Source organism: Lissotriton vulgaris, chromosome 3_1, assembly GCF_964263255.1.
Source record: "Lissotriton vulgaris chromosome 3_1, aLisVul1.2, whole genome shotgun sequence".
Classification (NCBI taxonomy): domain Eukaryota; kingdom Metazoa; phylum Chordata; class Amphibia; order Caudata; family Salamandridae; genus Lissotriton; species Lissotriton vulgaris.
Window position 1 is genome coordinate 858,881,920 of NC_141689.1, and position 15,339 is coordinate 858,897,258.

Consider the following 15,339-nt stretch of genomic DNA (forward strand, 5'->3'; position numbering starts at 1 on the left):
CCTGTTTCTGCTTTTTGAGTTTCCAACTCGAGTAAAATCGATTCAAATGGTTCCCTCTTGCTTATTGCCTCCACCAGAGCCTCTTCTATTGTCCATAGGATTCTAATCTCTTCTTCCGTTTTCTCCTTCTCCCTTCTGTTTCTTGCGATTGTATAGCTTAGTGTCTCCCCCCTTATACCTGCCTTGAAGCTATCCCATACCACATCTGCCGACGTAGAGTATCTATTAATGTCCCAGAATTGCATTATCCATGCTTTCATACTTATAATGTAATCCTCATCCTTTAGCAACCCTCTTTCAAACGTCCAGGTAGAATTTATTCTCTTTTTGACTTGAGTGGTTTGAATACTTAAAACCAGGGGGTTATGATCTGACACTATCCTGGGAAATCGCTCTATACTGGAGATACCTACAAGGGAGCTAGATTTGAGAAAATAGTCCAGTCTTGCTATTGACTTGTGTGGTGCAGAGTAAAAGGTGCTGCCTGAACCCATTGGATTTTTTTCCGCCCACATATCGCTTAATGCATTATGACTAGCAAGATTTTGTACTGATCTACATACCTTTTTCTTCCTTCCCATATATCTCCCCCCGTACTCCTCGAATAAACCATTTAAGCCGTTAATATTAAAATCTCCACAGCATATCACAGGTTCTGGCCATAATGCTAGTTCTCTGTCCAAAAATTCAAAAACATCCGGATCATCATCGTTTGAGCCATACACTGAAACAATTGTAAATCGAAATGCATTTGTTTCCAACTCAATCATCACCCATCTCCCCTCACTATCTTCCTTTTTCTTTTTGACTTTTGTGCAGCCTTTCCTTGCCAACACTGCAACACCCCTACACCTTTCTACCTGGCCTGTATAGGCGAGAACATCAAACCCCATTTGCTCCAACAAATACATCTCATTAACGGCTACGTGCGTTTCTTGTAAACAAACTATATCAATTTTCCAGAATCTCAGTAGTGCCCCCAGTTTTTGTCTTTTTTCTCTGTTATTTAGACCACATATATTCAACGTAATTAGCCTAGTTTCCATCTAACATTTTTTCCCTTTTTCCAACTTTCCACGTGCTCATACCCACGCCCATTACTTCCAACTTTTCCTCCCGACATAGTGATCATAGTGACTTTTACCAATCTGTACTGTATTTTTACGCCAACCACTAAACGTGCCCCCCCACCACCCTCCCCTTCTGTACCCCCCCTCCCCAGCTGCTGCCTCCCCCCCCTGTGACAGGCAAATAGGTCAATACTGACCTATGCATGTCCACTGTGCGTTGTAGCGTCGCCCCCCTCTCCTCCCCATCCCAAACGAAAAAAGGGAAATCCTACTCCTGAGAGCTCCTATTCCCCCTAGTCTTTATATGGCTTTTCCATATTTCCCTTTTTACTGCTCATTACTGTTCTTTACAATTTTATCTCCTCTTTTTTTCCTTTTTGACTTTTTACCCCTCTGCCCCACCCTATTCTCATATATCTACTTGATGCTATCTTCTAGCTCCACCTTTTTCCTTCAGCTCTTTTAACTCTTCTAGATATTCTCCAGCTTTAATCTCTGAGAAGAACATTCTGACTCTACCCCCAACGATAACTTTTAGTTTTGCCGGGAACATCAAGTAAGCTTCAGCGCCCTGACTCTGAAATGCCGCAATCATTTGCCTGAGTCTCCACCTCCTTTCCACTGTGACGTGGCAAAAGTCAGGTCTTGCAAAAAATGTTGTTCCATCCACCGTCTTTTTAGAGTCAGGTCTGGCTTTGTCCATCAGCTCTTGTCTCGCCAGAAAATTTCCAAAGAATACTAACATCGCTCTTGGAAGTGTACCATCATCTCTTTTTTTCCCCTTTGTCGTGAGCGGAAACCTGTGTGCTCTTTGCACCTCTCGTTCCCATTGCCACGGGGTCTCCGGAAAGGCACCTTTTAACAGCTTAATGACGAAGCCTCTGGGGTCTTGCCCCTCTGCCCCTTCCTCTATTCCAAGAAGTCGTGCATTATTTCGCCTCTGGCGATTCTCCAAATCCTCCACCTTCCATTGTAGATCCTCCATCAACTTCGAGTGCTCTTCTCTGCTTGCCTGCCAGTCCGTCACTTCCTCCTCAATCCTGCCAGTCCTTTCTTCCACTTCGGTAACTCTTTCACCCACTTCCTCACATTTTTTGTTTATTCTCCTGATAGAGGCTTGAATTTTTTTAGTATCATGCCTGGCTCTTCTACTCTCTGCTCTAGCTTCCATTTGAATTTGTTTTAGAGTTGCAAATATTAAGTCTAGTTTCCCATCCTCATTCTGGGGGTCTTGCCCATCTTCCTTGTAGAGGTTCGAGGTAGCGGAGTAGTCCCAAATCAGTTTTTTATGAGAGCTTTTATGCAAGCTTGTAGGGGAGCCTGTTCTCCTGCTAGTCAGCCTGCGTTTTATTTGTGTGCCTTTCTCTTTGGAGCCCCCTGTATCTTCAGTACTAGAGCACGAGTCTCCTGTTTCTCTTTCATCTTCGCTGCTGGTTATAGTGGAATCTGACTCTTCAGGGACTGAAAAGAATTCCCTGTCCCCCTCAGCTCCCTCTGCACTCTCTGCGCCCTCTGTGTAGCTGGTGACAAGCTGATCCTTTTGCCCTTGCAGTGTACTGTTATTGGTCTCAGAGTTTCTTTGTACGCTATTCCAGCTTTTCGCTTGATTTATTAATAATCCTGCCTCCACCTCCTGTAGCGCTTCTAGCAAAGGGTCTGTGTTTAAGGGTTCAGTTACTTTCTCCTCATTTACCGCTCTCACCTTATTCTCCGCAATCGTGTGCTCAGCCTTCCCTCCGGCGGTAACTGGCTCAATTGCAGCTTGCTCCGCTGAAAGCATGAGCTCTGCACGTTCCGTTTGTGTTGGTTGCCTGGTAACGCCTTTGCTTGCATCCGCGAGGACGCTGCCTCCAGAGCCGATTGCCGAAGAGTTCTCTGTGCCCAGGACTGCCGCTGTGTCCTCAGTTGGAGCCGCCGGGGGTGCCTTGCTGTTGAATATCTCGATCACTGAGGGCTGCCGAAGGGTGAGATCGCCCTTCTTTTTCTCCGTGGTGGGTATTCCCGCTTGGCTGGATTGACTTGCTTGAATGCTGTGACCGCCGCTGCGAGTGTCAACACTCGGGTTAAGCGCCTTGTCTCTATCTTTCTCGGCGGCTCTTTCACTTTTCTCGATTTTGCGTTGTTGAGCCTTGGAAGCCGTCGAGATCGTGGGTGTAGAGCGTTTGTTGGGTGGGGGCATCTTGGTTTTCGGGATTGTTCCAGTCCTTCCTGGATCCTTTTGGCCTATCTCTTTAGCTGGACCGAAGCTTGAGACTGCTGTCTGTTTGTCCTTTGCCCGGTTTGCCATCTTGGGAAGAATAGCCTTACGAAGCTTCCAAAACAACGATTTCAGTTGCAGTATACTTTCTTTTAGGCTGTGATAAACACCGCTTTTCTCCTCCAGCTTCAGCCAGCATAACCTCCGTTGCATGCTACCTTAGAAGCCGATCAGGTTCCTGGATTCTCCATAGGTCGGAGAGGGGTCTAGATGCGACTTGCACCTACAGCGCTACAGCGGCCATCTTGCCTCCCCTGCTCGCCGGGCCATCTTCCAGGGACTTCTTAAACAACTGATTAAAGATAGATGGACTCTCTGTATACCCTTGAGGGATACGACACCATGCTAGGATCCTATTTTGGAACCTAAAAGCGAATATTTGCTGGCTTTCTGGATGTAATGGGACTGTAAAGAAGGCATTACACAGGTCTATGACCGTGTACCATTCTGCATCATGTGGAATCTGGTAAAGAATTACTGCAGGGTTTGGAACAATGGGACAACATGGAACAACAATCTGGGTAATTTTTCTCAGGTCCTGAAAAATTCTGTATGTTCCGTTTGGCTTTTTGATACCCATTATCGGTGAATTACATGGGCTGCTCTCAATTTCTTTTAGCACACCTTGACTAATGAATTTTTCAATGACTGGAATGACACCTTCAATTGTCTCAGCTTTCATTTTGTATTGAGGAACATTTGGAAAATCTATTCCCTGCTTAACAGTGATTTTTACTGGATCTATATTTTTCATGAGACCCATATCATTACCTGTTAGGTCCCAAATTGCTGGATTAACTGGCTTTTTGAGCTCTTCTGGCAAATCATTTTTATCAAACACCGGAAACAGTAATGTTTTCTCCTCATCAACCATTAGCATAGTCAATTTATAAAGCCCATCTTCTTCTGCAGTTTGCATTTCGATGCCATCTGGTGAGCAATATATCTTGCAATTCATTTTGCACAATATATCACGACCCAACAGATTCACAGGACTGCTGTCACAAACTAGAAATCTGTGCTTATCTTTGAAATTGCCAATTTCCACTTTTACTGGTTCTGTTAAACTTGTTTTAATTTACTGATTAGCTACACCTACAACTTGGATGGACTCCCCAGAGAGAGGAAGATTTTCTATTTCTGCTGATCTAACAGTAGAACGGGTAGCACCTGTATCCACAAGGAAGGTAACATCTACATCGTTTACTTTCCCTTTCACAAATGGACCAGACTGATCTACCTCAAGAGTGGGTCCAAGCACACACTCTTCTTCCTCTCTCAGGCACCGTCATGAGTAATCCTCTGATGAATCACTCTCTTCTTTGTCTTTGAACCAAAATTGAGAAGACTTTGACATGTTAACTTTTGACACATTTTTAACCGAATTACCTCCACAGAAACCTGTTTCAGGAGAAAATCTCTGTGTGTTAGCACTACCAGGGAATGGTGCTTGAGGTACCTGACTCTGCTGAATTTGACTCTGCTGTACCTGGTTCTGTTGAAACTGGCTTTGCTGATTCTGGCTCTGCTGATTCGCTATCTGTCGTCGCTGCTGACTTAATTCATTTAATTGTTGCTGTAGCTGTTGCTGTTGCTTCGGATTTAACTCACACTGCACCTGTGGATTCAACGAATTGTTTTTAAAATTTCTGGATGGGTTTTTACACTCTCGTTTCCAGTGTCCAATTTCGCCGCAATTAAAACATGGAAGCTTTTTTTTCAGCTCTTCAACATTTATATTAAATTTTGGCTTATTATTATTAAAATTATTCTTGTACTTTCCTTGATTTTGCTGCTGCTGCATAGAAGCTAACTGTTGTTGTTGCTGCTCTGCTAACTTCACTTGTGCCCACATCGCCTTTTCCTTAAGATTTTTCTGTTTTACATCTATCTCATCACTGCAATATTTTGCTCTTCTCAGGATGTCATCGACTGAAAGTGCTTGCCAACAGACAATTCCATTTCTAATCATGTCACCAATTTCAGGTCTCAGGCCATATACAAATCTGTATATGAAGTGGTTCATGTCTTTTTCACTTAATTTTTGATAACCACTATACTGTTTAAACACTAACAGTAACCTTTCATAAAACGAATGAACTGACTCCTTTGGTTCCTGGTAGGCATGAGCGGATTTTGCGGATTGGCAATCCGCGAATTTGCGGATTTGCGAACTCGCAATCCGCAAAATCCGCGAATTCCCGCGAATTTGCGGATTTTTTTTTTTTTTGTGTTCGCCCGTGTTTTTGCCAGTTCGCGAGGGTTTTTACAATTTCGCAATTTGCGAACTTACCTGTCGGGTCGCAAGTTTTGCGAACTTGTTGTTTCTACGTGTCCAACCTGTTTGGGACACTCTTCTTCATCACTGCCACTCTCTGTCACCACTGCCACTCTCTGACTACTCATGCCACCCTCTGGCCCACACATGCCACCCTCTGTTTCATCACCACACCCTCTGGTTGTCCAGTGTACATTATTTTCGGCAAAGCAAAGCACACCTTCCCTGCCTCAAGTGACCTGAATTAATTTGGGGCTGATTAATGTGTCACAGAATATTTTTTTAGCTGGCACCTGCTTCCTTAGTGCGCCCTGATTAGTGATCTTTTGCACTTGCTAAGTGCTTTCATTGTTGCAAAATTAGTTACAACACCTGCCCTGCCCCAACTGACAATAATGAATTAGGGGCTGATTAATGGATTTTAACTTCCAGCCTGGCTCCTGCTTGTCTCCCTTAGCTGTAATTCATGACCTTTGTGGCATATGTGTAACTATTCTGAGGTTCAGAGCAGGGTCACATAATAGTTTCAACTGGCAACTGAACTCTGGAGGGGCCCCTCAGGAAGCACTACAGGAAATGGCTACTAATGATGTGCCTGAACTTTTGAACCTGGTAAGTAGTTACTTTCAGTTTTGCTTAGATCGTATTTCTGCAATTTCGCACTTATTCGCGGGGCGCGAACTCACGCGAACAGTGCGAGCAGTGCGAGCAAAATCCGCTGCTCGCGGATTTGCGGATTTTGCAGGAAATTCGCAAATCTCGCGGATTGCGGATTTCCCGAAAATCCGCAAAATCCGCGAGCGGAACGGATTTTCCGCCCATGCCTAGTTCCTGGTTTGTTCTGTCTATTTTAACCCAGTCCACTTCTTTCGGGGGAATTTTCCCTTTCAACCAATAAATTACTTTATTATAAATGTCCATGACATCTTTTGCTGGGGCACGTGTAACCGGGTCTCGAGGAGGTTCTTCTTTTGGCCAATCCACAGAAATTTTACATTATGTCCAAAGATCTGACGGAACAACAATGTCAAAGAATCCATCAAGATCAATCCACAGAACTTTTGACACTTTTATAAATCTGTCTACCTGACGATACCATTCAACTGGCTTTTCTCGCAAACGTGGAAAGTCATTAGTAAACAGGAGAATATCCTGCCTGGACCAAGGGACATGAACATACCCTCCTCCTGCTATTTATCTCATTGGAAATTCTGCAACCACCTCATTTCTTAATCTTTTATCCTGTTCTTTCTTTGACCATTTTATTCTCCATTTACCTAATTCGCCTAATTTTCTGAGAAAACGTATTAATTCTTTTATGTGCGTCATTCTTCCAGCAGCATTCAGATTGTCCATGTCCCTCTCAGAGAAATCCACCCTGTAATGTTTCTGCAAATGTTTCTGTTTACTCAAATCAATTTCTAACTCAGCAGCCATTTCTTCCAGTTGTTCATACCTGTTTTTAGTTTTCCACTGAATACTTTTGCAAATAAACAACAATTCATCGTCCTGATACAATTTCAAATTGTCAGTACCAATTGTGCCAATGATTAATTCTTCCAAATCCGCCTTTAATTTAGCAACATCAAGATTCTTATAATCAGGAGCTTCAGGGGACAATCCATTTTGAGATAATTCTGTTCTGTTTAAACTTTTCTCTGACAAACCTGAATCTGAATCTGCCACAGTTGGTGTTTGCGAACTCGACAAACTTCTATTTAATGTTAAATTTGGCATCATAGATTTTTCTCTATGAATCTCTGAAAGTTCTGAATAAAATCTTTCAGCAACCTTTTGAATTTCTGCATTTAATGGAACTGTCAAAGCTGTTTGTCTATTGTCTCCTTGATCAAAAACCGGTCCAACATGACCAATAGTTACTGGTACTGTTACTGCTTCCATTCCTTTTGTCAATTGTTGAATTAAATCTTCCTTTGCTTTATTGTAACTAGAAATTTCTGGAATATCAACAGGTATTCTCTTTTCCTGTTGCTGGAATCTATTTTCTCTAGGTGTGCTACAATTATTTACTGACCCTACCCTTTCAGGTAATTTTAAAAATCTGGGAGAACCTTCCTCAGTTTCTCTAGGAGGTGCACTTGGAGAAGTTTCTGTAGAAACTCTCGGAGGAGTAGGTTGAGAACCTGCTTGATAAGGTGGCGGTTTGCGTTTAGTAGCATAAATGTCTTCTAAAACTGCATCATCTAATTCCTCATCAATTCTCCTTCCAGCTGTCTTTTGTTCCAAATCTTCAGTAATCATTATTCTTAATGGATAAATACCATCATACATGTCTGCCTTTCTCCAGCGTCTCACTTTATCCTCATGTGTTTCTCTATTTAAAATGAATTTTGAATGTCTAGGTGTCGGGCATTTGCTTTCACGCTCAAGTTCCATCATCTCAACCTCCCATTCAACCAGTGCCTCAAATTGTGTAGGCCTTGGCTTCGGCACAAGATCCATCATTTTTCCTCTCAAATTTCGTAAAACTTTCAAATTAAATGACCCATCTTCTGGCCTGGCTAATACGCCATCATTTCTGGTATAATGCATCCAATTATCAAACAAATTACAGTATGATAGCCATATTCGCCTTCCATATAGGCTGCGGGTGTTTTGTACTTATGAAGTAATTTACCACCACGTGTTTCAATTTTCTTGTCAGGTTTAAAATAATTTTTCGCTTTCTGAAACCAGGAAGGCTTTTTATTTACATTATCACTCCAATAACTCATGATTTTAAGTCAAAATTGCTGTTCCGTAAGCTTCGAAAATGTTTTCTGGTGTTCCCCTATTCCAACCAATCCGTGCGCGAAAGACACCAACAAGCCAATCAGGTTAAGCTACGTCACCACCTTGCTCTTCCAAAAGAAATACAGTATTCAGAACTGACCAATCTAGTACTAGCTCGTCACAGTCACGTGAGCCAATCAGTGCGCTTTCTGTGACGTATGTTAGCCAATCACAGCGGGAACCGAAATGACGTATGCTACCGCTGCAGCTCCTCTGTGTGTTACTCCGTAAACTCACCCCTCCTTCACAAAACTTTTTCACGCGCCATTTTAAGCAAAACTTTCCAATGAATTTTAATTAGTAACTACAAATAAACAAACCACCTGTCTGTTTCGCTAACAAAGTGATAGTTTTACAATCATTCAGATTTCACTCTTCGCATAAAATAGACAACGCTATTTCTATACGATCATTTATTCACACATTCATACAAAAACCCTAATCATTCATACACGAAGTCTTGGCAGGACTTGAACCAACCACAGAAATCGTCAAACATTGATAAGAAAAGACAACGCTATCTCACCCTTCTCTCAAGCTTAGATAAATCCTACTACTCTTTTCACAGAAAGTTTTAAAACGGGCAACAAGTCCCTATGCTTAATGCTACGATTTCATAGGCAATCCTCACTATAACAGTTAACCAGACAATCTAAGGTCCCTAAACTTGTGTTGTACGTCCACAACACGTGATATATTCTATACCACAATTTTGAAACAGACAAATGCACTGTGTAACTCTTCTAGTCACACTACCTTGCAGGCAAATAACCAGGAATTTTTCACACTGCTGGAAAAAATCCTTACGACTACATATAACAATCTGACAAATCAGAAACTTAACATTTGTTAAATATCAATCCTATGACTATACCAACATATATGTAACATGCATGTCAAAAACAACATATAACCGTACGAATGTTACCAAAAACTGATCCAGCGCTCCTACTAAAATTCTTCATAAATGACGTCACTATCTACTACCAGACTTACCAATTAATACCAGGCCCATAAGAAACAACAGAGCAGCTGAATCATGAGGCGAATGAATCTAATATGTTGTTATTAAACCTTCTACAATAAACAAGACCAGCTTGTCTTTTTAAAAGTTTATTTAAAATTCATAATTGCATAAACTTTATTAGCTCTTTATTAAAGTCGCACATTTAATTTTATTAATTCAGTTTAATGCATTAATCATTGGCTCAAAGATAACTGTCAATTCAGCATTGCTTAAAATAATGAATCAAAGAAAACATAAACCCTATTCCCAAATTAGCTTTCTGACCTGAAAGGGAAACAAAATTAATAAACAGTTGAATGCTTACGATCCATAGGAAATCGGACAGCACTTCGCCCTCAGAAAACAGTCACTCCCATTCCCTTCAAGAGGCCCAATTTTTATACAATTTTTGCTCACTAATTTAACTAAATGTATTTCTTTGAAAAGGTTCAGCACTCTGATTGGTTGATGACTGTCAGACCACCAAAACCACCTCTTCCAGAGTATGAGCGTCACCATACTATTGTTCATTGACATAGAGTGACAACGACTTCCGAGCGTCTTTGCAACATTTTAAAAGTTGCTTCTCGACTTCCACCAGAGCTCGGCAAAATCATCCCTGTTACTTCCTTGGCCTTGTAAAAAGAACATCCAGAGCAGTTCATGAATAAGTCTTCATTGTCAGAGCCACAGTCTTTTCAAAGGTGGAGCACAAAAACATAATTTTCCATGGAAAGTTTCCAAGATGACTGCACTTGGCTCCAACTCTGCTCACGTACAGGCCGACCAACTTTTCTTTAGAACCAGAACTAGGCCTCGAACCACTCTCCGGCTAGTATTTAAACAAACACAAAAGGAGTGATTAATTCAGGTAAAACAAACCCTTCTGTACCCACCCGACCATTGCTAATTATTAATTAACCCATTAATAACAGACATCTAGCAAAAGCAAACAAATAAAGCAGCACATAAAATATCTACCATTCTTCATGTAGTCCAGCTTTAATTTTCTGAAAGAATAAAAAGATGATTAAATGATACACAGACAGACAAACACAACATAGGACAAACATGTAAGCACATATAAAAAGCACATGCCATGCCATGAATAATCAGCCGCATATTAATAGTGACAAAGACAAAAGGACAAACATGACAAACAAAACAATATTAATCACGTGTTACAAAACAGACTCACAAATGCAACACGAGCACATGTTATTAGTTCCCGCGTGTTCATGTGTGATGCAAACTTAATCTAAGTTGATTAATCAAACAAATCATGCAACAGCTCATTAATAAATTAGTTCATGATATAGGAAGTTAAATCCACGAGTCAGAATAAAATATTTTCTGAAGCTCGCTTCATCACAGGTATAGGAGTCACAGTGTTTAACAGTAATGTTACTCTCCCTACCTGAAGTCTCCTATTGAAGCAGAAGGCACTGAAAGAGGTTGGGTAGAAAAAGTCCTTGAACTAGCTATCAACAGGGTGCATGTTTGGGACAAGAGCTCCTGCTCTGTTGCAGCCATCTTTCTCCAGCACTGGACTGACTCTTGCTTATTTGACAAAGGAATGAAACCCCCCATACTTTCTCATGCCTAACCCCCATCAGGAGAGACTTGAATGCCACTGAAGGGTTAGAGGGTAAAGATTGGAAGAGGGGGAGGAGGTGGAAACTTCAGAGAAGAGATTAATGGCTCTTTTAGAGATCTCGCTCTCCACTTATGACACCTGATACCAGGCTGAGTGAGTACGAGGGTAAGTCGATCGACCTATATTATATTTGTTTTCGGAAAATTAGTTTTACAGGATGTGTTCTGGTGGTAAAGTATAAGTTCCTGTAAAGGGTGATGCTATCCTAAGCTGGCTTCATAATAAACTCCTTGCAAGTGTTCACAATTCATATGTCAAAACACGTATGTAGATAAATAGTGTAGGTGATGACCCTAACTGTTATTGTCAGAGGTGTTTTGTAGACAGAATTCAATGTTTAAGTGGGTATTCACAGAATAAAACTGAAGAGGATTCAAGGCCTGATGTAGGTAAGATGATGAATGGGCCAATGAATGTGACAGATGCAGTTCTGGTGGAATGGAGAGATTATGTATAAGGGAGGCATTATAAAAGTTGTTCAGGCAAAAAGTGGGTGGATCCTATTGGTGGCACACAAGCCCAGTGGGGAGGCAGGATTCTGAACTGATTTGAGAGAGCTGAATCGTACGTAGTAATGGCTAAGTATCCTCTCCCACACATAACAGCAATAGTCAGCAGGATAGCGTGAGCCTGGGTGTTTTCCACAGTGAATGTGATATTTTCTCTTAGTGTCAAATTAATGTGCCTGAGGATTCTTAGAATTTGACAGATTTTGTAATATTGTTTGGCGTAATCAGGCTTGTACAAATGACTTTTGGATTACTTTAAGCGATTATGTTATTCAGTGTATCATAAATCATTTGTTGACAAAGATCATTGGCGTACAGTTCTTTCAGGATGATATCTTGATATTAGGCTATAAAAGTGCATAGCATGATGAATCACTCCCTAAGATTTTTCCGTTAACTACTGCTGCAGGAAAAAAGCAAAACATGCTTTATTTGGTGTGATAAATGCCACATCCATATGTTACACGGTATTCCCAGGGCAGATAGTTGTAATAGGAGGTATTTACCGCAACCTGTAAATACCTCATCCTGGGCTAATGGTGCTTACTGGGTGCAGTAAATACCACCGAGTTTCAATCAGCTCGGAATCAGGCCCCTAAAATCAGTGGCCAACTATAAACTCTTTTATGGAGTTCTTGGTAAATGCTTTCTGGATAGAACTCCAAAGAAACAGCTTGTAGCTTTTTGCTTTTATTACAGTCTCTTATGCACAGTTCATCAAGCCAGTAGCACTATGCGCTTCTTTCTTTAAACTGCACGTCGATGAAGTGGCTTTGAACTCATTGCTGTTCCCGCTTTATCTTTTTATCTCTCTTTTATTTTTCAGTCATGATCTTTCTTTTAGTTTGGAAGGATATGTTATTGTACTTCTGAATGACCTCTTCACTGCTGCTAATGGAGTTTATACCAAGGAGAAGATTGATCCCAAGGTAATGAAATACATTTTAAATATATTTTTGTATATCAAGCAAAGGAAAGGTCCCGCCCTGGCATTTATGCGCTTGGAACAATAATATGGCAACCCTGAAAGTGAGATAGCTGGGGCCCACTTAAACATTCATACTCTACCAGATGGTCTTTTTTAGCTGCTTGAGAGGTAAGAGGGTGGAAACAATCACAGTGAAAATTTCAATACAGTGTAACCAATTTAGTCACACAATAATCCACTCGACAACTAAATCTGAGATTAGTAAGGTTAAATAAATTCAATAATAGATTGATATAACTCAATCTCAGCATCACAGTATAGAAATACATAACAAACAGAATAAATCCAAATCTCCTGAAGAGATTTACCCTATATAACAAGTAGCATACGATTAATTAATTTATGACGATACAAGTAATCAGGTAACAGAATTGCACATTTCATTGCATCTAATGATTCTCAAAGGTAAGCATGAGCACGTTGTCTTCCCTACACTGCCTTAAAAGGGACAGCCCTAAACTAAGAAGCATTGAGTAAGTATGAATAATTGAAAGTTGTCAGCTGTTAGAGTCTTCGGTAGAAGAAACTGCAACCAATGGTCAAGTATCATGAAGCCAGATAAATCAGAAGCAGAGGTCTGTACCTCATGAAGTCCTAAGATGTCTCTCTGACCCTCACTACGTTACAGTATAAGACAATAGTTGCACTCAATCTAAGTCACATGCTCATCTTCAGTAACTTTCCACGATTCCAACAGAAATTGGTTACTAGCACCACCTTTCTCACATCGACAAGTTGCTACTCCATTTGTCTTAGGCCATTCTTCTCCTCCATGGGAACTCGCCTCCTTGCTCGTTACCACGTTACTTCTTGCCTAGACCCATCTTCTCATATCTTCCTATCTAACTAAACGAAAAACCCTTCTTTTCTAACTAGTAAGGCTTTATCTACACCTGCAGTAGAAACAAAAATGCAAACAAACACATTCTACATTGAAGTTTCAATACGAATTACATGTTAGACTTTAAGCGTGAACTTGTACTGAAACCTCTCTTGAGGCCCAAAAATCATGTCAACTTAATAGTAAACAGGATTACAAATACGTGCACATTTCTACACACGCAGCAAATGAAGTTTCTTAGTTCATGAATAAATTGCAAACAATTATTAAAATGATGTTATATCAAAGTACACCAATATGAATATAATTTCTTGTTACACATATAAACGCAAAAATATTAGTCTACATGTACACCATATTTCATTAACTTCACAATGAGACACATCTAAACTTTAATTTCTTCTAAAATATTAATATGTAAATATTGCAAAGGCCTATATTAGTGACATTTCTATGCACACAAATTTAAAAGTCCCATTAGTTTAATGTGGAGTACTTAAATATACAATACCCCATCTTTACACACGATTAAAATGCACTCCTACAGTATCTTAAGATGGTATCAAAATGACGCTGCTGCAAAGGATAACTGTAGATGAGCAGGTAATAATTGGGGACGCTTTTAGGAGTAGACCTACTAGAACAAAAGAGAAAATCAGTTTACTCTCAACTCCTTCTTTCATTGTGCCAGAAACCTGAAGATTTCAAACCAAGGTCCTAGAGAAATGTAATTTTAAATCAGTATTTTTATTTGTTTGACTCTGAAGTTTTTTCTTGAGATCTGGATAATTAGGTTGGCTCGGAATGTATTTTCACTTACTTTTGTGCCATTCAGCATTGAGTGGGCTTCTGTCCTTGACTGATGTGGTGCTTTTTGTAGACAATCTGAATATAAAACAGATTGAAACGCCGCTTAAGCATTTTGCTAGGACCCCTCTTTGGTTTTGTGTTTTACTGTTGCATCCTTTCTGCACATGTTTTGGGATTGCTCAACGCTCCGCGCTTACTGGGCCGCAATCCATGCTGCCCTCCTCGCAGTCACGGGGCTTACTGACATTCACACATGGGAGGCCTGTGCGCTGGGCATAAACAAACGCCGTAAGAATCAAAAAGTTGAGACACGTTTTGCATCCCTGGTGCTTCTTTTAGCTAAGCGGTGAATAACAATCCATTAGCGGCCTGGGTAGGGGCGGTTAACAAATGGGGCACTGCGGAGGAGGAGGTGCGTAGATCTGAAGAAGTTAAGGGAATTCCCGAACACCCCATATCCATACCCCATATCCATGCCATGGGCTATCCTACTACATTCCTATAATCAGGAAACGCCGGAGGGGCCATTGCCCCAGAGTATTCGCTCCCCCACAGCAGACGCACACCCCAAGGCTGTCCGCTGCAGTCCCCCTGCGGAATAGGCACAAGATGGATCGGGCTAGAAACCAAGGATATACAGTCCTTATACCACTCCCAGTGCGGCCTCACCTCCCCTCCCCGGCCCACACACAGTCCATAACTCAGACAGGATGCATTAGCTTGCTGGTCCCTATCATGCAACATACCATCAGACACAGTGTACCCCAGTTATATTCCCCTAGTTTGTAGAGTTCGGATCATGAGCTTCAACATGGCAACAAATAAACGACAGGGCTGGCATTGAGAGCAAGCACCTGGCTCTCAGTACAGACCATAGGACACTTCTCATGGACACATGCTTCGTACCCAGGCATCTTCCCACCTCGGCACTGCCACTTACAGAAATGTTATATGGGTCATATATTGAGGCATAGCTCTAAACAATGGCCCGATGTACAATTGGTACGATGTTTGTATTTGAGGCAATTGCTAACTATGTACTGTAATATACAAGAAATGGCAATAAAAATGATTTTAAAATATAAATAACGCACTGATAAAGCCACATTGCACTTTGGCTGATAATGAGT

The 15,339-nt window shown here is 41.1% G+C and overlaps 1 protein-coding gene across 1 annotated transcript in view; it reads left to right on the forward strand.

Annotated features, from left to right (window-relative positions):
* SLC35D2 (solute carrier family 35 member D2) overlaps positions 1-15,339 on the forward strand; it is a 374,942-nt gene that overhangs the window by 290,082 nt on the left and 69,521 nt on the right. The window contains exon 7 of the mRNA XM_086961173.1: positions 12,397-12,499. Coding sequence (XP_086817299.1) covers positions 12,397-12,499 — 103 coding nt within the window. The remainder of the gene's footprint in view (positions 1-12,396; positions 12,500-15,339) is intronic.